This window comes from Nanorana parkeri, unplaced genomic scaffold (genome assembly GCF_000935625.1).
Source record: "Nanorana parkeri isolate BGI_ZX_2015 unplaced genomic scaffold, ASM93562v1 scaffold264, whole genome shotgun sequence".
NCBI lineage: Eukaryota > Metazoa > Chordata > Amphibia > Anura > Dicroglossidae > Nanorana > Nanorana parkeri.
This window is the reverse complement of record NW_017306532.1, coordinates 716,667-740,359: the sequence shown is the minus strand read 5'-3', so window position 1 is coordinate 740,359 and position 23,693 is coordinate 716,667. Positions and strand designations below refer to the sequence as shown.

The 23,693-nt window shown below is 40.1% G+C and overlaps 1 protein-coding gene across 1 annotated transcript in view; it reads left to right on the top strand.

Annotated features, from left to right (window-relative positions):
• SMYD3 (SET and MYND domain containing 3) overlaps window positions 1–23,693 on the top strand; it is a 423,906-nt gene that overhangs the window by 310,311 nt on the left and 89,902 nt on the right. The window contains exon 9 of the mRNA XM_018557057.1: window positions 22,134–22,221. Within this exon, the coding sequence (XP_018412559.1) occupies window positions 22,134–22,221 (88 nt within the window). The remainder of the gene's footprint in view (window positions 1–22,133; window positions 22,222–23,693) is intronic.

Genomic DNA, 23,693 nt, shown 5'->3' with positions numbered 1-23,693 from the left:
TAGAGGTGTGGACGGAAGAGAACAAACAGATCAAAGGTGGTTCAGGACTTTCAGCCTAGCTTGGTTCAATAGCAATTAGCACGCAAAAAATCTATTACTACCATAGGTAAAGGTTAAGACCACAGGGTATACAGAAGAAATGCAGTAGCGCTGGGGATAAGTCTGGGAAGGTGCAATACAGCAGTATGGTACAGCCAGGGACAATCAGTAAGGATCACAGGGCAGAAATATGATACAGCAAAAGGGTTATACTCTCAGTCTTTTTTTTGTAAGCACAGGTCTGTTCAGGGTTGCTATCGGAAATAATATGGCCCCATACAGCATACCTAATAGGGCATCCCCAGTGTCCCTTCATACACTTTAATCCCACCCCCCTATAGTATCTTCCCATGATCTTTAAGCATCTCACCCATGCCTGGTGTCATCTTATACACTGCAAAGAGCTGCTGCAAGCAGAGAAGCTGGGAGCTACCCAGTGCTCTTTTATTGGGGCACCCCCACCTAAAAAGGAGGTAAAAAAAGGTGACTTACCTCTTCAGCGTCCTGCTGGAGTGTGCCTTCTTCTGCAGATAGAAAATCTTGCCCCAGTATGAACCTGTAAATATGCTGTGAAGCATCCAATGGGAAACTTCATAGCATGTACCTCAAGCACCTGCTCCACCGAATGGTAAATCAAGTCCCGGAATCGGTGTGCCACTAGAGAAACTGAGAAATATAGGATGCTGCACTGAACTGCCCAGCCGGAGCCCACACTGAGGACTACAATGACCAGTGTGCTGTGTTGTTAGGAGGGGTGCTGGGAGGCAGGGATGATAAATGAAATGGAGCTGCTGCTAAGGAGTTGGGAGAAAGGGCTGTTGCCACCCACAAGCAGCCCCCACCCGGCCTGGACCCCCTTGCTTGCCTGATGGGGCTTGGGCCCCCTACAGGAAGACTGCCTGTACTGCCCTATCAGAGGCCCTGGGTCTGTTTTATTCTACCTGGAATTCAACAGAGACCTTAGGTGTCTTGCTAAATTCTAGGACAGGATACAATGAAGCCTGTGCTTACTGTTCAGAGAAGCCCCATCTCTAAAACCCCCATGTAAACACAGGAATTAATTCATGTTTATATAACACATGTTTTTTAGAAGGGTATTTATTTCACAGAAATCTAATATTTCTGATCTGCATTAAATAGGGGTTTTAATCCCTCCCCGCTTTAAATATACATGCACTTTAAGGGGTTCATTAACAAAATTCCTGTACTCGTCAGCGCCATCTAAGGGTGCCAGTGCCATGTAAACAGCATCTGTCTGACTGTTACAAGGTAACCCCTATTAGTTCTGTGATGTTATGAGGATTGCAGAAAATGAAGCCATCCAAGGTGGGGATAAAATTAGAGATTCCTGTAAAAGATATAGATTCATAAGAAATAAATGCAATAATTAGCCAAATAATAGTTAAGTAACTAATACATATGAAGTAGTAACAGTTGTACATTGCTTTGACCCTAGAGATTATCAATACCTCAAAGCTAAAAATATATATATTTAAGCTTTCCAGTCTTGAGGTGGCTAAATTCATGTTTTTACTGTATTTTCACCTGATAATCCCGCAAATAAAACATTTCCTGTTCTAGGGTGGCTATGCTCACTCTTACACTCTTTCTATGGGCAGTGCCATGCCTGCCACCCAGGCTGGACTACACATATGTTTGCCTGTGTTCATCTCCTTTACATGGGGTTAGGAGATATTAGCAGTTTACAGAAGAAAGTTAATATTGTTCTTGCTCAGTATAGATCACAGGAATTGAAAATTAAACTGCTTTTCTGGCAAGATCAATTGTATTTTCTTCCTGAAAGATGACAACTAATGCAGCCACCACACCAAAGGACTGTTAAGCTGCAATGTTTAACATTTTTGTTCTTGTTCTTCTTAGTTACCGTTTACATCTCCTTTTTTCTATTTTTATAACATGGGACTGGAGCCTGAACGAAAAGAGAATTACTTGTGTTTTCTTCATGCCATGTATCTGGTGTGGAAGACAGTAAAATGTGCAGTCATAGAAGTGATGCAATCAAATGCTTCCTGCAGCAGTAGATCAAGGTTGAATTATTGTGCAAAAATGTGCCCAATTCCTTAATGCTGAACTACACTAACTGATGTGAGTTTTCAATAATGAAGAGGTGGCAAACCTCTCAAACAGATGCAGCTCAGGACTTTATACTTCCACTGCGGGATCTAATATTCTAATATCATTTTGCGGAAGAACACAGAAAGATTGGAATAGGGGAAACAATTTTTGTAACACCTTTTCATAGCACTCTGTCTACTCTTTGTGTGAGTGGTGTGCTCATTTATGTACGGGATAGGAAGACAGACAAACAGATAAAAATATGTTTCACATGCATACCATATGTATAAACATATACAGTCCCTGGAAATTTTCAAGAATGTTGTAGACACTCATTAGAAATCTTTCTCTCGTCTGAGCAACAAATGGCGCAACTTGTGCTAGATTCATGTAACTATAAGCATATATGAAGCTGTTGCAGAATTGCCTCTGCAATACAATACTTACACACATGACAACATTTAATCCAACATAGCAGAGGTCTTATTTACCTCCATGTTTCTTATCACCAATATGGTGGTATTTCTCAATTTGTTGCGGCCATAGCGCTAGAATGAAAATGTTTTGCACATAAGAACTACTACAAACTGGAGGGACACTTATGGTGAATAAAAAATGCAGATGATGATCTAAATCTCGGGATACTCAAATATTTTACAATTCTGGTGGTTTTCCTACTAAAACTATTGGTCACAGCCATTTATGTGAAGGCCCAACTGATTTCTACATCTACACTCTTATACCTTTGTACAAGCTCCTTTACAACATCCTGGATTGGGAATGATTCTGGTTGTGTGTGCCTGGGCTCCCACCTGATTGATTTGCTGCATTGCTCCTCCCACCTGTGTGATGATTTAATTTAACCTATCTATTTTAGCCATGATGTAAGAGATATTTGTGAACCACAACTGTATGCCCATAAGTTCCTGAAGAAGCGGTGGTACCGTGAAACACGTAGAGCAAGAGTTGAGCACCTCCCCATGAAAAAATATCTATAATTATCATGGTTACATACTAATGATATCGCGTAGAAATTACTTGGTTAACTATCTATTGTATACCAATTGAGGAGGTGCAGGTTCATGATAGGCATACAATTTCACAGTTTTGTAAATAAGACTATATGGGGGTGATTTACTAACCTAAACACACGCACGCACCAGGTGCGTGTGATTTTCACACAGCAAAACGTATTTATCAACCAAAAAGTCTCTAAAAGCATATTTCCACTAATGCCATATATGGAAAAATCATGCACATGATGCATATATAATGCTGCTTCACATTTTAGACAAAAATGGTTAGCTCATGCATTTACATTCCTGCATTCATCAACGCAAGCAACACAACATAGAGCTAATTTACACAACATCACCTTGCAATTCATGCTTGGCTTTGCACAACACACCTGCTGGGTGTGTACACACTACAAAGGTGTTTAGATTCCACCCATAGATCATGCTGGGAGGGAACACACTACAGAGGTGTATACATGTTCGTGGTGTGTTTATAAGGTTAGTAAATCAACCCCTATATGTTGACGATTTTAACCTTGCTTTATATTTTTAACAAACAATGGTGGTGCCGAAAAAGTCATTTTTTTCTGTTCTTTCTTATCCATTGATATTAGGATGTGGCACTCTCTAAACCCCTATGCATCCTTGTTAACATAAGAACTGCCTAAATTTGTCACGTGTCAGAAATATCAACAAAACTGTCACATGGCTTTCATGAATTTGGCACAGGACTTTCTAATGCGGACATAATGGCAGAAAAGTGCCGCAAATGCTTTAGGCTGGGTTCACACCTTGGCGTATCAAATATTCGCGGTAAAAAACACGTGACAAACGCGCGTTTCCGAGGGCTACCTGGCTGTATCCCAATGGATACGCGCGGAAAATACGCCCCAAAGAAGCTCCTGTACTTCTTTGGGCATAGGGCGTTTTGCAGCGCGTTCCTACGCGCTGTAAAATGCCCAGGTGGGAACCATGCCCATAGGCAATCATTGGTTTTCACATGTTGAGCGTTTTACAGGGCGTAGGAACACGCTGTTAAACGCCCAGGTGTGAACCAGGCCTTATAGAATCGCCCCCAGAATACTTTGACTTTATCTTTATCATCTAATATATGCATGTTGTTTTTTATAACTCATAAAGATGAAAAATAGTTTGTTAGGGTCTGATTTTGTTTTGTTTTTAATAGATATTTACTTATAATAGCTGGTTTTTCCCCCCCCCCAATAAATTGCTATATTGAAACAATCTACAAACAAAAAATCTACCTTCATAGTATGAATGTTTTCTCATGGGATTTTGAAACCTAAGCATTCAGCAACATTACCCTCTCCTTGGTAGGTGTCAGTATTTTCTACTTTATTCTTTTTTTCTTCAGGTTTTTTTTTGCTATTAAAGCAGTTTTTTTCATGGTAGGGGCTAGCAGACCTTGCAATTTCATGCAAGGTCCACTTTAAGCCCCTCTTTTTCTTGTTCTATATGCTTTAATATATTCAGTGTGGTCCCTGTGAGGTCTGAATATGAGAACTATGGCCTGCACATCACGGTGACAGATCTCTGCTAATTACTGAAATGCCATAGCTGTATTTCATAAGTAAAACCACTTATCTGATTAGCATAACTATTTTCTGTACTCCCTTTTGATAATAATGGCAATAAATCAAAATGCTGCGGTTTCACTTCAAGGCCATTGACACGTTCAAGATAAATAGGTATTATTGAGGGCTAGAGCATTATTAGCACTAGTGTGTAACAATGCAAGTATAAGCAAATTATAAAAGACTAATATTTCTCTGATCACCATGGAGGTGCATTCTTCGGTGTGCTGCTGTTGTAATGATTTTTTGGCAAAAAATGCAGAAAGAAAGCAACCAAAGAGCAAAAAAAAAAGAGCAAACTAAGGTCATGAAGCACCGTGACTGAGAAACTGTAAGATAAATGCTAGTGCAAATCAAATTGCAATTATATTGTTGTGTGAAATAGCAAGATGAGATAATTAATCAGTCATGTGGCCCAGACATTAATTGTGTATTATTATGTAAGGGGGAAATTCCATTAGCCAGTTTTGTGCTAGAGGGGTTGGTTGTGCATTTTAAAGCAAGATGCAGTGCAGTTTATATCCTCTCTGGATTTTTGGATTTTTACATTTAGACAAATCACATCAATGTGTAAGACAAAAATGGCAAATATTTTGGCTGACCATGATCAGGTAACCTTGTCTATTATCAAACCTTGTCAAGTAATATCAAACCCACCAAGATAGTTGAGTTAGTATAATGATGTACTGAAATATACAGTGTAAGACTTTCTATGTTAGATCATATTTCGGTTATTTTTTGGTGCACATATTTCTGTGTTTATCAAGCTTCTTTTTGAGGGTCTATTAGACTCTGAATAGTGTTTCTGTATGTAAAAGTGGCCTGACATAATAAAGTGACACTTCATAAATAAAAGATAATAATACATTGTGACATTTCTACATGTGATCTGCAATTTACCATCCTGCGTCAACATGAACTCTATGGCAGAATAATCCTGCACACTTTTCGCATTTTTATTAGTCCCTTCATATTCAGATTATCTGAAATTTTAATCCCAGCCTCCCAACAGCCTAAAAATTATGACAAATCCTTAAACATATCACAATTAAAATGTAAGTCATCAAATGCCAGTGCTCCTTCAAATAGCCCTCATAGCTACATAGCCCAGTCCTCTCCTGACCTTTGCAGCTGACGCTTCAGTCTGGTATATGACCTAGTAAAGGCACCAAGAAATGCCAGTAGTTATTACTGTTTTTTGTGCAAATCGATTAGATGATCCTTGATGGGTTAAGGTACCACATCTGTAAAATTGATATAACATTTCAAAAAAACACCAGTATGTCGGACTTTAATGGTACCACACAAATTTTAAGGTAGCACTAAACTCAGGAGTTATATCTTAAAAATGCATTCAAGTACCCTATTAATAAAAATTAGACCATAATTTTAATACAAATTAGTAAACTAAATGAGAGATTTTAGCCCATCACAGGAGAGAGCTTGGAGTAGGGAACAAGGAAACAAAAATATCCACCCTCCATAAGGAAGGACAGTGTTAGCACCAATTCAGAGATGATTTGAGGCTCTATAGCCGAGTAATACACAAATATGTTACTTTCTGAGTTCTGTTAATAGTTAAGGTACTTGAATGAACTTTTAAGATTTAATACCTGATACTTTAATAAAACGTGTTGTATTTTTATGACATATTCATTACAAATGATAAAAAAATATCTTCCGGCACATTCCTACACATTGATCTTAATTAAAATACATATAGCAATGCCATAAACCACAAAAGTACAAATTAAGATCAGTTTACGATAGATGCATGTTAGTAGTTTGTTATTGTGTGCTCATTTGTAAAAAAAAACAGAAAAGATCACTCAAGCAATCGTTTGACAGATATTTATCCTAGATAAAATTAAACAAATGTTTATGTGAACAGTGAATAGAATTCCTCAATACATTCAGTGACTATTCAGTGTAGCATTAGCCATTTGAATTGCTTTATAAAAAAATAGGCGTATACATTCTTTATTTTTGTTTCATACACCAACAAATTCATTACCCTCTATTCCTTAAAAAGTGGTATTAGCTTTTCTTTAAAGCTCAAAGGTACATAAATTGTTGGATCACTGACAAAATAGATAAGCAGTGTATTTCGCCTTGTGCAATTCTTCAAGCAAGGGGCCAGCAGTGTAATCTATCATCTGTGACAGAACTGGGGTTTGCTGTTTAGTAGGCAATAAAATGACTTTCTCAGCAACTTTAAAGTAGATATTATACTGTATTTAAGAGGTAGCCATTATGCCTTGAAAAATACCATTGCTTTAATAGCCTCTTCAAAAACATGGGAAACTAGAAAAGAGATAAAAACATTTGCCATTTGTAGGTATAAAGGAAATCTTCTGCATCTCTCCAAACTAAGGATACAAAGAAATAAATTAAAGTGATAATAAAGTCAGATTTTTTTTTTAGCTATTTCAGATGCTGATTGAATCACATACAATGGATGCTGCTCCTTGATGTTTAAAAGTTTTAGGTGGTTATTCACAAAGGAGCCGAAGGATATAGCTGTAGGTTCGGCTAATCCTTCGGCTCACTTCGGCTGCCGGAGCCCTTCGGTTCAGCCAAACGAAGGGTTGCTGTACGGGCTATTCACAATGGCCAAAACAGCAGCTGAACAGCTCAGTCGTGCTGATCGCATATGCTTCTGCTCGGCTGAGCTGAAGGCACAGCCGAAGTGGGGTGAACGGTTTGCTGAAGCATTTGGCTGAACAGATGGGAGCCGAAGTCAGCTGTACTCGGCTGAAGTGAATAGCCGAATGGCGTTCGGCTCCGTTAGTTTCCTGCAGAATCAAATGGTCCTCTGAGCACTAGGACCTGATATCCTGTTTTAGGGTGGCTCCTTTCCCTTGCAGGGTCCTATGGAGCCACCCTTGTGTCTTAGTAAGCTTTGTGTGTCTCAACAAACACACAGGCACAGCAAGGCAAATCACTACCTGCTCCTCCCCACTCCTTCTTCCTACCTCTTTCTGTCCCATCTAGTAGATGAACAGTTGCTGGAGACGGTGCTCTCCATTATGATCTTGTACTGGACAGGAGAGTTGGAGCTGTTTTGAACCATGACGACTGTAAGTGTTTGGATAAAAATGTAAAGAAGTACTTTGCTGGGGAGTGTATATTTGTTTGATCTGAATTTATTATTGAAAAATGATTGAGAGTTTAATATTACTTTAAAGCGAATTTCTAGGCAAAACTTTTTTTTTTAGTCTTGGATAAAGTGGGAAAGGTTTAGACCCTCTGTTAGATTTTTTGTTGATATCTGTGTACCATTGGGGAGATTCTTACCTCTATTAGTTCTGATGACCATCGTCACCGAGAAAGAAATGGAGGGGAAATCCAACATTTAAGAGTTGTCCCCAAAACAGGAATAGAGGGGAATTCTTACAATGAGGATTCTTTCCAGGGACAACTGTCTAAGAAAGGAATTTCTTTCACTTTGGGAGTTTTCCTGTAACTTACTGTGGTGTTTTTGGGACAGGAAGTGAGGGGTAATTTTCCGAATAGTGCATAGACAGCAGGTGTTTTAACCCTGCCCTACCCTATGTAAAGCTAATCAAAACGTTGGGCTAAACATACACTTTAATTATTGTAAAAACAGTTTTACAATATCTCAATTTAAAATTCAATTTAGGATTACACTCAGTGCTACCTTTCTATATGCAACTGGAGTGCTTCTTGAAGTAAAAACTATAATCCTACCCTTTTTACTGTTTATGGTATCTCAAAGCCTCCTACTGACAAGAACATGTATAAAAATGTCAGTCTGCTCTTTTGATTGGCCAATTCAACAAAATTTGTTAGAAAAAGAAACAAACTCAGCATCCACAAAGCAATGTTTTCCCTCCTGTCATTGTGTGCATGCTGTCCTGTCAGCATAATGTAATGGAGGGATAACATGGACAAGGTAGATGGTTTCTTTATTAGCTGTTCTCCAATTAAAAGGAAATTAGGTAAAATTTGAAATGAGTTATATTTAGTAATTCTGCTGCCACTTTTAAAGCAATTTTTTTGTAATTCAATACTTTTTTTTTTATTTCAATAATACGATACATAGAACAAACTTTTACATCCATAATTACATATAAAAACAGCAATACAAAACAGATGACAATACCTACAAACCCACAAAAAAACAAAAAAAAAAACCTCCTTATAAAATGAAATTAATTTTCCTCTCAAAATACCATATCTCCCAAGCCACGTCACTCCTCAAAATACCAATAAAATTTAGGAGAGATATTATACGGAAGATATTATACCCATATTCAATCCACTTATCCCACATTTTACCATATTCATCCATAGCACCTCTGTGTTTGAACATAATTCCCTCAAATCCAACCACTTTATCTAGTTCTTTCTTCCACTCCTCTACTGTGGGAGGCGCTGCTGAAATCCACCTAAGGGCTATACTACGCCGGGCTACGAATAGAGCCCTCGTTATTGCCACCTTTGTGTAATATTCCACCTTTGTGGGTCCAAAAATACCCAGGATACATAGCAAGGGAGTATTAGAAATATGGACTCCAAAGGCTGTATTTATTATATCCACTATTTCCTGACAATATCGTTTCAGCTTCGGGCATCGCCAGAGCAGATGTATTAATGAACCAGGTTCAACCCCACACTTTGTACATTTAGAATTTTCCCTGAATCCTATCCTATGTAGGAATTCAGGGGTCCGTTATGTTCTGTGTACAATATAAAGCTGCGTCAATTTATGCGATGCAGATGGTGAAACTAATTGGATTGACAACAACGCCTCCCTCCAGAGGGCTTCATCCAGAGGCCCCAAGTCCATTTGCCAACCCACTTTACATTTCATGGGAGATTTATTCAGGACCCCAGGTAGTAAATTTGCATACATTTTTGAGATCAAACCTCTCGTCACTGTTGTATCAAAAAATGTATCTATAACCACATTTACATTAATACAGATCTCCCGTACACCTGGATGTGCCGTGAGGGCATGTCTTAATTGCAGATATTTATAAAATTGAGCATTCGGTAGTGAATAACTTGCCCGTAACTGTTCAAACGAGCACAAAATACCCTGATCATAGATTTGCGTCAATTATTCAATCCCAATTTCTTTCCATATTCCAAATCCCTGAAGTTTATTTACCTCGTACAATACCCCATTATCCCATATCGGAGTGTATTTTGTAAAGTCAGAAATATCCAAGAATCCCTTAATGGACTTCCACAGTTTACCAATTAATCTTAAAGTGGGAAGATTTGAACATTCCCTCAGATACAGAGTAGTTTAGAGGGCCATAAGGGGGTCCCTATTGTAAAACAGACTTTTAATAATATCATATGCCCCTAAAGCAATTTACTATTTTATTAATTAGACCGGATTTGTTTCTTAATCTTTTTACTTGTATGTCCCTGCTAAGGAGAGGGTACACAGTCCTCAAGTACTTTGCCAGCATATTGATGTTCGGTATCTTTCAGTGCTGCAGGGCATGCATCACAGAGCATACAGGTGAAACTCGAATAATTAGAATATCGCGCAAAGTTCATTTATTTCACTAATGCAACTTAAAAGGTGAAACTAATATGTGAGATAGACTCATTACATGCAAAGCAAGATAGTTCAAGCCATGATTTGTCATAATTGTGATGATTATGGCTTACAGCTCATGAAAACCCCAAAAACCCCAAATCCACAATCTCAAAAAATGAGAATATTACATGCAATCAATAAAACAAGGATTGTACATAGAACAATATCGGACCTCTGAAAAGTACAAGCATGCATACGTACTCAGTACTTGGTTTGGGCCCCTTTTGCAGCAATTACTGCCATTACTTTTGCACGATATTCTAATTCGAGTTTCACCTGTATGTTTCATCTGTAATTAAGAGTGTTTACTTATCTGATCATTTTTTCAGCTTCCTTCCAGGAATATTAACGGAAAACCATCATCTAAAACCACAAGGTTAGATAACGTAAGATTTGTATGGACGAATATCAGTAATAGATTAAAACAAGATTTCTTTGCTTAAAAATAAACATTGTTTTAAGAAACAGTGTAGAAGTCTTGGCAGAGGAAAATATCAATCTGTTTTGTATAAGTGGTTGCACTGCAATATATTTCCCCTAAAGTAAAATCCTACTAGTGGCCACATGCATTTGTCAAATCTAAACTTATTGTACAAAACATACATGGTGTTAAGCATAATAAAAGTTAGGTTTCTACACACTGAGACCTCATTCAGAAGGGTGCAGAGGCCCGTACAGCACAAATGAGACGTTTTTATTTATGCGGCTGGGTGGAATGATAGGTGCTTGGGTGCAGCTGTGGTCTTCAGCCTATAAAAATCAATAACAGACTTAAAGACACTGCTTCTATATGGATCTTCCTGCACATCCCAATATGGACCTGCCTGCAGGCACGGATGTACGCCCATGGACGCAGGCTGTTTTACAGACTGAAGGCCATGGATGCACACAGACATTTGTCACTTCCAGACACCTTCCAGGCTCATAAACAAATACCTAATATACATTGTATGGCCTTCTGCTCTCATATGGATGAGGCCTAATAGTTTCCATCTGTATGTTCATATAAACATGGCTAACTACCAAGGTAAACAAATTCAGCAAAAGTAAGAGAAAAGTAATTTCTTAAAGCTTAACTCCAGACAAACAGCTAAATATACAAGGGAAATATATGAGAGCTATAATACCAGTCCACCCAACCCTCTTTTGTCAGTAAGCTGGTGGTCTGTGGTTGGAGGAGGAGAGATGATGTCACATCCCCTCCCGTTCTTTCCTTTCAATCACAGGATGCCTTGTATTCTTTAAGAAAAATACAAGGCATTTTATGAATGAGCAATTAGGAGTAGGGATGTGTTTGGAGCACTTCACTGTTGGATTTGCTTCCCTCACTCCCCACAGTGCCCAGAAGACTGGCGTTATGTCTAGGAGCCAGCATGCTGTAAAGTAAGATGTTTATACTTTGCAGCAGCTCTCCACACATTATTATTATTTTTATACAGGATTTATAACGCTCCAACAGTTTACGCAGCGCTTTACAAAACTGAGGGAGACAATACAGTTAACAATACAATTTCAGTACAGGATGTAGGAGGGCCCTGCTCGTGAGAGCCTACAATCTATAGCAGTGGTTCTCAACCTGTGTAACCTCATGACCCACATTTGTCCTTAAGTCGGGACCCATGTCGCACTGCTATCAAACTGTGGGCAACGTAACACACTTCCCACACCAGAACTTGTGGTAGGCGTGATTGCATGGTACAGTGACATGGGACTGTGTGATTATTGCACTGTATTAGTGTGAACGGGCCCTCAAAAACGCTGACAGACACACACAACCACAGACACAATCTCACTCACTTACAAACATTCTCATACACACTCCAAAAAAAATATTTGTTTTCTTTTTTTTTATGATCTCCCTACCTTACAAGAACTGAAGTGGATCCTCAGCCTGGGGTCCAGTGTGGGCTGCTGTGATGGAGCTCCATATGTGCATTGCTTGTACAGCTCACTTGTGTGCCCTGAAGAGGTGCCGGGAGCCAGAATGTGACATCACTCTAATCCAGGCACCACTACAGGCAGGGGCTGACTGGCAACTTTTAGCCCAGGGGGCAAGTATAACCTAGAGGCCCATGGTGCAGCAACTTTGCCTCCCTCCCGCTCTGCCTCTTCCCCCCGCCTTCTCCTTGCCCGTCTGCCACTTTTGCCATCCATGTAACGGTAGTGTGAATGGTCGGGTGATGTGAGGCAGGGAGGAGGTGCGGTGTGTGGAGCGTGGATGCGGGCGGGCGGGTCTGGCAGCGGCAAGCGTGAGGCGGGGAGGAGGTGATGCATGTTAGGCAGTGTAGAGGGCAGCCCGAGAAGCCGAGGACCCAGCGGCCGCCGATCACAGATGCCGCATCGGATGCCGGCGACAGTGGGGGTCACGGGGGCCGTACGCTACGGCATCGGAGAGGCCCGGGGGGCAATTGCCACCCTGCCCCCCGGCCCAGTCCGCCCCTGACTACAGGACACACAAGGGAGCTATACGTATGGATGGAGATCCCTCGCAACCATAGCCGCAACCCACTACGCCTCAAGCTTACACTCAGTGCCAAGTAGCATATTTTGGCATAAGAACTGACAGTGCTGCGTTAGGTGAAGGCTGAGGAGCCTCTCATCTAGAAAAGTGGAAGGCTCGCTGTGACCCACTGAACATGGGTTCGTGACCCACTTTTGGGTCACAACCCACTAGTTGAGAACCAAGGATCTATAAGCATACAGCTTTTACACGATAATTTACACACCAAATGCGGTGTGTAGATTAACATTTTTTCACAGAGTTTGGCTTATTGTGACCTATTTTAGTGTACAATCTTCAGACAACTGGGTTAGAGAGATCAAAAGATTCAACAAAACTTTAAAACTGATGTTCCATGGAAATGTTCTCCAAAGTCAGTAAGTCAGCCACGCCATTAAAACCTATGTATGGCTTTTAGCTTTTCTCCACAGTTGATAAGCAGGAAGGATGAGTGATTAAGAAATCCAAAATGTACATGTATTCTGTGTGTATTGTAAAACCCCATTCACACTGAGCGATTCGCAAATCGCGCGTTTGTCGCGCGATTTGCATTTTGCGCGATATCGTGCAAATGCTTGCATTGAGCAAGCTAGAATCGCGGCAAAATCCGCTCCAAAAAGGGTCCTGCTGTAGCGACGCATGACACGCGACAGCGACGGACAGAGCCCCTTTGCCATGCATTGGAGAGCGATATCGCGCGGTAAATAGCCGCGATATCGCGGGAATTACCGCGCGATAAATCGCTCAGTGTGAACGGGGCCGAAGGCTGGGTTCACACCTAGGCGTATTGAAAAAACGTGTTTGTCGTGCGTTTCGCGTCGCGCGTTTCCGAGGGCTACTTGGCTGTATCCCAATGGAAACGCGAGACCAAAACGCTCCAAAGAAGTACATGTAATTCTTTGGGCGTAGGCCGTTTTGTAACGAGTTCAGACGGGCTGAAATACGGAAAGGTGTGAACCATACACATAGAAAACAATGGGATTTTCAAGTTTGTACGTTGTGTAGAGCGTACATAGACCGTTGAACGCGCGACAAAACATAAAGGTGTGAACAGGGCCTTACTGTATGGTCACCTTGATCATTAATACCCTGTTTATAAATTCTCCCATAGGCTTTTGTTATCACTATTATATGCCTCACTAAAGAACTTGTGAGTGTAGCCCCTCCTCCTAAATCTAGCTTCCAAGTATTCTGACTCCTTTTCAAAATCATAGAGATTAAGCACATTTGTGGTGAACCATATTAGAGCGGAGCAGACCTTGAAAGAGACTAAGTGGTATCGTGTGGAGTCAATAAAGTTGTAATTGACTGGTATTGAGTGGTAATTTATAAGTACTGGGAAGGAGCGATGTTATCTTTATCGCATGCTGTTAAGTTAAGAGAGTAGTTGTTGATGTCAAACATGGGTTTTTCATCTGGTTACCCACCTGGATTTGTTTGGTATCCAGACAGGGTGAAAAAAAAGCTGCACGGGGCATGCTGGGAAACAAAAAGAGTGCAAAAACCAGTGAGCAATATGGCAGTAAGCAAAGAAAGTATGCACTTCCAAGAGAGATTTAAGTTAGCTCTCCTTTAGTCTTACTATTTCTTACTTCTCATCTTACAGACATTTACAGGATTACTGATGGAGAAGGGAGTGGAGTCCACACAATTCTATCTAAAAAATAAAATGTAGCATTAAGCTCTGATTGTGAAGCTGTGGATTACTTCCAGGTCTCTTTTGGCCCCTGTGCTAGCCTTAGGTTACATTAACCTTTATGTTTTTCTTTCTATTGTGATGCTGTCTGGGTGAAGATGACGTGGTGTAGAGATTAACAACTTTGAACTGTTGCCATGGATTCATTCAATGGTTTTGAGCAATCATACTTCTGAATGTATCTATCACATTTAGTGAATAACCTTTGTGCTGTATCTCATTCTCAGATCTGAGAGTCACCTGTATGATACTAACTAAAGTTGCTTAGAAACAACTAAATAGAAATTAATGTAGCACTGATGATTGGCAACACCAACCTACCGTTAATTGCTTGCTGTTTCCTTTTCCATGCTTCCAGCACATAAGAGGCCAATCACCAGACCCAAGCACAAGGGGGTATGGCTCCTGTCTAGCCACAGACAAATACAAAATTTTAGAAAATTGGTATTAGCTTGGTTTTTTTTTGGGAGGGGGAAGGGTGGGACCTATACAGCAGGGGAAAACCATATAAAAGCAAGCCCCAACATTAGTTTTTTTTTTAAAACCCAGAATAGAGTCATTTTGAAGCAAATTATCATTTTATGAAACAATTTTTGCCTATACTTTTGCATTGGCAGATAATCCATGTATATGCCCTGCAAAGAAATCTACAGTGCTGGCTGTATCTAGGTGGAAATGGTCTATCAGAGATTAGTTACCTGATGGTGTCCAGCCCATAGATGTACAGTGCTTTTCCAATTCAACCATTATTGGCTAAAACGGGGCTACCAAGTTTATGGCTGCCTTTGCACTGCTGATATAAAATCAGTGGATGTTCTGAATTTCTAATATATGTGTCCAGTACTTTGCATTGGGTTTTATTAATGCTTCTAATCATGTTTTGTTGTGTTAAATTCCTACAAAAGACTCCTGTATGGCAAGTTCATTCAGAGGCTAATGTTTTGTAATGATAAACTTTTCTTTCATTGCTGTTCAAAAAAATCTACGGTCTAATGAACTTTTGTCCCAAAATCGACCTTTTTTCTTGGCAGGGTAATTATATACCTTAGTTTCAAAATAATCTCCATGTGGTTCTGATTTTCCTTCTCATGGTTTTATTTAGCAGATTTTACTTGAGAGTCGCATAAAACCAGAATCTGCAGAATATTTCCAGTTTTGACCAGAGAATGAATGCTTATATGTTGCAGTCGATTACACAATTATGAACCACATTAGTTGAAGAACTGCAAGCTCATCTCACACTGACACAACAAAATGTGTGAATCTTTACCTATACTATGTATACTGAGTATACATAATACTTTCTGATCTATTTAAGAGAGAACATTGGTCACTCTAAAATATTTTTTTTTTTCCTGATACACTACTTGTGCCAGTTGGTCAAGTCTTCACTGAAATACAACACAATCTAGATAAGTAGAAGTCAGTTGCACTTTCTAACACATCTGGATTTTACCACATACACCCTTGCTCTGATATTATTTGCTGTAACCATTTTCCACCATTACATCATTGTCTATGTCCTAATTATTATTGTACTAATGGTGGACATGTGTGAGTATCCTACTCTAAAAACAGCTTTATCTCTGCTGTAGACCATTCCCATGTATTAAAAGGGCATATCTCTATTTAGATCCTTTTGCTCTCTAACCTACACTAAAATACTATAAGCACTCAGTACTTCTCCTGAAAAGCAGTATACAAAAAGTGTCCAAAAAAGTGCAGTCCTAAAACAATAAAACCTGGTGACGTAATGTGCAAGGTGGAACCTGATGACATGGAGACTGGAAGTGATGTTAAGGCTGGGACCAACTGGATTAGGAACTTTTCAGCGTATGGACGGGCTTGCAGCGCTGGCTGCTCAAAGCTTATTAACTTGAGTGCTTTTATTCTGCACAATCTTAGTGCACTATTTTTGTAAGTGTGGTTTTATTAATTTTTTATAAAAGATCTTACGGTTTGATATTATTTACTGCTTTTTCTTTCTGAGTGATGTTAAGAGCCCTTTGGAGGGTTAATGCTGAAGCGATCTAGTGAAAGCATAACCCTTAAGGGGTACAAGTGTAGTTGACCTATCTAATGCATTTTAGTCAAGGTCCTCTGTAAAAGGTGAGAGTATGTTAGATTGTAAGCCCTCATGGGCAGGGCCCTCCTTACCATCTTGTCTTGAATTGTATTGTGATTGTAATGTTTTCCTTATATTGTAAAGCACTGCGCAAACTGTTGGCGCTATATAAATCCTGTGTAATAATTGTGCTGGATTAACATCTGTGTGGAGAACATTTATATGGACACTATTGACATCAACTAGCACTGAAGTGTTGGTTCACTGGTTGGTTCACTTGTAATGTGCTAACTCTATATATACTGTGGATTTGGCATATTATTCCTTACAAAAACTTGTGATTAGATATGCATTGTTGACCAGCATGGTGCAAATGTCTGTGAAATTAAGTTTCTGCCATCAAGTATCTTATCAGCTATACAGATATCTTTTAATTTTGACAGATTTGCTGCACTGGAAAATAAAATATGCCAGCAGCATGATATATCAGAGGATCTCTAGGCAACATAATCCACTTTAATTAATACATTAGGGAATAAATGCTGAACATTGACTACCATGCGAACCTGTGCCAGTCTTTTGCTACAAAGGAAAATGTGTAAGGCATATGCATGTAACCTGTGATACAACAGAGTGCTTAGCTCAGATGTCTTAACCCTTTGTTTATACAGCAGCTATGCGGATCTAGCATCTCAAAGCAACATTGTACAGATGTACATCTTCAGTTTTTGTCCATAACAAGAGTTGTTATTTTGAAGGTGAATTCAAAATGGCGTCTTCACTATTTATCCTTCCCTGTCCCAATAAAGCACACAAATGGCTTTGAGTTCCAAGCTGGGTCACACACGGAGAACAGGAACAACAGCAGAGCACTTGATAGAGCTAAACACTCACAAGGGTGGAGACTAAATGGACAAGCTGATGGTTAAATAGTGAACTGGTGTTGCATCATTACTCTGAGACAGTAAGTTTCCGGGAGATTTGCCAGTATTTGCAGAATGATGATGTATGGGTTTGGTCATAAGAGGGCACCAAAGAGAGACCAACATTGCCAGACACACTGCAACAGAAAACAGGCTGCAGCTCAACAGGACAAGGAAGGGTTAGAAACCCTGACAGAGCACAGTAACTGCAGGCTCACTTACAAGAAGAGAACAGGAATTTTAATCCCAATTGAAATCCAAATTTTAAGTATATGAAGGCATATCCAACAAAAATCTGTAAATATTAGAGGGTGTGCAGGATAAAAAGAAATAAGCATCTTATTTATTTTCGATCCTGCACCCCCTCTAATATTTACTGATTTTTGTTGGACATGCCTTCAAATACTTAAAATTACTTTTGTTGGTGAATATGCTGCTTTCTGCCCTCACACTTCAGTGCTCTATGCTGACTGGTAACAGCCACACCCATCAAAAGAAGTGTCCTCACATAAACTTGTTGTCCTCAATTAACTTGTATTGCTGAGGAATAGATCAGATCTCTCACTGAGAGCATTGGGTCTAACTCTGATGCCTATTTGACAGTACGGTCATGTACAGATTGAATCTATACCTGTTGTAACGGGAGGTGAAGTGGAGGTTAGACTATCTAAATGGAGGTTGTTAGTACACTGTCTGACCGCATTTTTCTTTCTGTGACTTTAATTGAGCTTTACTTGGCTTTATCATGAAATGTTTGTTTTATGAGCATTAGAGCATAGTCATACACTTCAAAAAAATAAAGCACAATTCCTCATGTTCATAACAATTGTCAAGCAGTGGCAAACCAAGCATAGCTTGTTTTTAATATAATGTTGCACAGTGCACAAAAACACTTCAACACCACAGCCCCATATTCCAGAGGTGAGGCCGTTGTTGAACAAATTTAAATTTCAGACCATATTTCAGAGACAATAGACTGACCTATAGGACAGTGGCTGGAGATGTAAGAAGCTTGACTCGGCAGCAGTGTAAAAGGTGTAAAAGGGAGAGATAAAGCAGGTTTTAATAAAAATTACAATCTATTATGTCAGAGACAAAATCCAGAAAATGGCAGATACACTTCACACCATGTCAGCCTGTTTGATAATTATTTAAAATAGGGATGTACCAATACTGATACTAGTATTGGTATCGGGGTCGATACCAGGCATTTTCATGAGTACTTGTACTCGTGAAAACGCCACGATTCTTAGGCTGATACCGGCCCTTTAAATCGTTAAACCGCGGAGGCTGTCTGAGTTCCCACGATTGTGGGGACCTTTGGCAGTCTGCTGGGGACCTGCAAGTAGCTGTCCAGGGCAGTGCCTGGTCCCCATCCAACCTGGCTTAGCTTGAGAGGATTTGCAAAGAAGAATAAGCTAAATCCCCCAATCCAGGTGTGCAAAGCTTGTTGCATCATACCCAAAAAGACTCCAGGCTGTAATTGCTGCCAAAGGTGCTTCAACAAAGTACTGAGTAAAGTGTCTGAATACTTAAGTACATGTAATATTTCAGTTGGTTTTTTTTCACAGACAATTCTAAAATTCTGTTTTCACTTTGTCATTATGGGGTACTGAGTGTAGCTTAATAAGGGGGAAAAAAGAATTTAAACAACTGTAGTATCAGGCTGCAAAATAACAAAACTGAAAAACGTGAAGCGGGTCTGAATACTTTCTGAATGCATTGTGTATGAGTATAGAGTTGTAGCACAAAGAGCTTTGCTTTTATTGCGCAAAACAAAAGTATAGCAACAGTATGAGGCATCTATTCCCTTTGTCAAGCTCTAGATGTTTTAATGTATGCCCGAAACTGTTACTGCACTGTATTCATGCTTTTGTTTTTATTAGTAGCTTAATATATTATGTTCATGAACTTAGATTGTACACAATTAAAGCAATTTATGGGATTGATGGATTCTAATACCATTATAGTTGAATGGCATATGGCTATATATAAATATATAGAGGTCATTTGCAGTATACAGCAGAGCTCATTAATTTTTATGAATTTTTATGTAAGCAGTAAAGGTGAAATTGTAATTACATGTGCAGTATGTTTCCATGCCATTGTTTATTGTAGATATAGACATTCTTTGTTAGCTTAGGGGTGTTGAGCTCATACAGGTAGGGTGATAGAACTTTAAAGTTTAAAGATAATCTGTTGTATTGCAAGAGTCTGGTTGTTATTGTTTTTGATCTTTGGAGTATGTAGTCATTAGATGCCCTTCAGGGTGGAATTGTTTCTTCTGGTGAACTCTAGCCACTAAATGAGTACAGGTCACGCATATGGGTTTTGTTGCTCGACATTGTGCTGGAGTAATTAATTAGTGTTGATTCAAATTTAGCTCCTGTAGATTTATAAGTAGCTTCTTCATTTTAGAATTGCACACGCTATTCTGTTTGTAAAGTATAGATTCTCCAATTTAGAATCACATACATTATTGACACTTTGTGTGTAAAGTGCATGTTCTCCACTTTAAAAGTACAGTACATAGAGTATTGACTCTCTTATTTATTTATTTCAGGTATTATATAGCACCAACAATTTACGCAGCACTTTACATAGTTGCACATTCACATCAGTCCCTACCCTCAAGGGGCTTACAATCTAAGGTCCCTATCTTTCATACATACATAGATGGCCAATTTGTTTTAGAGAGGAGCCAATTAACATACCAGCATGTCTTTGGAGTGTGGGAGGAAACTGGAGCACCTGGAGGAAACCCACACAGGCACAGGGAGAACATGCAAACTCCTTGCAGATAGTGACCAGGCCGGGATTAGAACCAAGGACCCCCAGTGCTGTAAGGCAGAAACGCTAACCACTACGCCACTTATGGCACACAATACTATACCGCTCAGATCTAGAGAGCCGGGAGCTTTCTAGATCTGAGCGGGCGTCTTTAGACGTCCAACTCAGACACGTACCCCGCTCAGACATGCCCGATATTTAAAAACAGACAGCGATGCCTGTTAACATACAAGCGATCCGCCGGCAATAGACTCGGCGGATCGCTTGTATTAGGTAACGATCGGTGATCCCCCCCTCCGCCGTTGTCCCGCGTTAAAGTCCCCACCCATACATACACGCATACAAACATGCGTCGGGGTGCATACCTGCGATAACGACGATTGTGGACATTACGCCGCACATGTTACGGATGGCCGTGAACATCGCAGTGAGAGCAATAATTCTAGGGCCATCAATCACTGATAACACGATGCTGATGAGTGGTAAAAGCTTTTAAAGCGTCGCCTATGGCCAATTTTGGGTATGGTAGTTTTCTGCGATTTCGCGGGTGCGCACAATTTTAAAGCTTGACATTTTTGTTGTCTATTTACCCGACGTGACCCCATCTTTTATATTTTACAAAAAAACTGGGTAATAATAAATGTTTCTTAACATAATGTAAAACAAAACTTTTTTTTTTCAACATTTTCAGAAATTTTTCCTAATTATAGTAAAAAATAAAAACCGCAGTGGTGATTAAATACCACCAAAATAATTAATTTCAGTACAGCGTTGTATTACAGAATAAATGTCAGTCAAAGTACTGCAGCGCTGAATACTGAAAAATGGCCAGGCCAGGAAGGGGGTCTAAACACCTGGTCTTCAAGCAGTTAATATCGCTGTACCAGAAGCAGTTTTGTAAGAGCAGGATGAAGAATTATGAACTGTCTTAATCCCCAGACAGAAGGGAAAAAATGTTTGCTATTGATAATTAAAAAAAATGGCTCTGTTTTACCAGATTCATAATGACCAAACCATAATGATTTAAATACACCAATTGAGCCATGCCAACTACAGATTAGTCATACCCACTACTACACTACTATGTGCATGCAACAACCCTCCCTTCCCTCTCAGTTTTCCAAGGTGGCAAACTGGGGTCTGGCGGATATTAAGGGCTCTTTTACACCAGGCACTTTGAGCTGTGTTGATTTGCATTCATCAAAGCCGGCTCAACACAAGGGCACATAGAAAGCAAATATTCTCTATGAGCTATGTTCACTCCACACCTCACATGTGCATTGGCGTGTGTTGCATAAAAATGCAGCATGCCTGCATTTTTACACAGTGCAATGCATGTCAATGCACCACATCGCATCGCAATGCCCTGTCTTTTTTATCACTTTCAATAAAGATTAAAAAAAGAAGAAAAGTATAAACAATGCAATGCTGTGCACCAACACATTGCACCACCCTTTACAACGCACAGGAGAGTGCAGGTTATGCAGTGCATTGCTCATGCAGGCAGGTGTGAATTGTCCCTGACTGATATTTCTGCACCCTGTGCTGGCGAATACATGTGTAGATGTGCAAAGCATACTATTATCACCCTTGGGTATCTTTGCAATATGTAACTTCCCTAAATGCCAATAGTTGCCTCAGACAGCCATTCCTTTTTAAGCCAATGGGGGAAGTGGAAAAAGCATGTTACAAACATTATTGTGAGGACATAGTTAAAAATTCCTTCTTGTTTTTTAATTGATATATTTTATCTTGAAGTCATAAAGAAATGATAAAAAAGGTAAATAAGCTATATCTTTCGTCTTTTAGACTATGCCAAAAACTATTCCATTTTGTGTTTTTTCTGGAGCAGGATGAAGACATGCTAGGAGGGGATTCAGAGTCTTCAAAAAAGATGGAGCATTCAATCAGACCACTGGAGCAACTATGTTCCCAAAGCAGTATCCTTTACAAGTAAACCTGCAAAGACATCACACATGTTGGGTCTTATGATTAGCAATGTTTCCTTTTCCATCACACATGATATTATATTGTGTAAAAATATAATATCAGTGTTAGGTGTTTTACGGGTAACTCACTTGTACATACTTATTTGAGGGGCTGTACTGTTTGTAAATACTGAGTAATTAAATGTGTAATGGTCAAAGGTCTTTAAAGGAGAACTATGACTTAAGGGCAAATAAAAATACCCCTTACCTTGATTGTAGTAGCATCGTTCCTTTTTTCTAAAGTCGCAGCACATCACAGATAAAACCCTCAAAACCTGTAGTAAATGGCCGTCTTCAACCCAGCTCCAAGCTCCGTTTCTTTTAGGGGGCGTTAACATTTGATCCAGCCCGCCCACGGCTTTTTTTTCAACTCATTTCATTGCTGTGGCCGCGCTTCCTCTCATCGTGCACAGCTGTGAAATGCCAGCTCGTGCACGCTGGCATGTGTGATCGGGAGGCGGAGTCTGAAGTGAGAAGGCTGCTGCAAGAGATGGTATGAAAAAAACGGACTCAGCCTCCCTGCTAATTCAGTGCTCTTTCCCCTCTCTCATCAGCGATCCCCAGTAATTAGGATGTCAGCATAACATAGGGGCAGAGAGAGAGGGGATAAAGAGCAATCCCTCTCTCTTCATCATTTACGTGAAATCGGCAAGTCCATATATGGTGAATGATGTCACTGGGTATCCCTGCAGACTGGCAAGCATCCGATCAGCAGGGATCCCCAGTGACATCATTCATCATATATGCATTGGCCATACGTGGTAAATGATGAAGAGAGAGAGAAGGCTCCTTCCCTGTTCTCTCTCTCCCTGCCCTGAGTGACGCTGACATCCTCAATTCACTGGGGATCGCTGATGAGAGAGGGGAAGGAGCCCTCTCTCTCTCTTCAGCATTTACTACAAATGGGCAAGTCCATATATGGTGAATGATGTCAATGGGAATCCCTGCAGACTGGCAAGCATCCGATCAGCAGGGATCTCCAGTGACATCATTTACCATATATGGACTTTCCCATTTGTAGTAAATGCTGAAGAGAGAGAGCGGGCTCCTTCCCCTCTGTCATCAGCGATCCACGGTCATTTCAGTATGAAAATGACTTCTGTCAGCGCTTCTGTGTCCCAGCCTCCTATGCTATCCGACGGCGTTTCAGGGTCTCGGCCGGCTCTTCTGCCAGACCGCACTTACGGATCCCGGCTTCCTCCACCACCTGAACGTAGCTGTGGGTATCTGGACCCGCTCCTCCTGCTGCTGCTCGATAATGCCGCCAAGGCTGCTGTCACAAATGGCAGGGAGAGAGAGGGGAAGGAGCTCTCTCTCTCTCTTCAGCATTTACCACGTATTGCCAATGCATATATGATGAATGATGTCACTGGGGATCCCTGCTGATCGGATGCTTGCCAGTCTGCAGGGATACCCAGTGACAT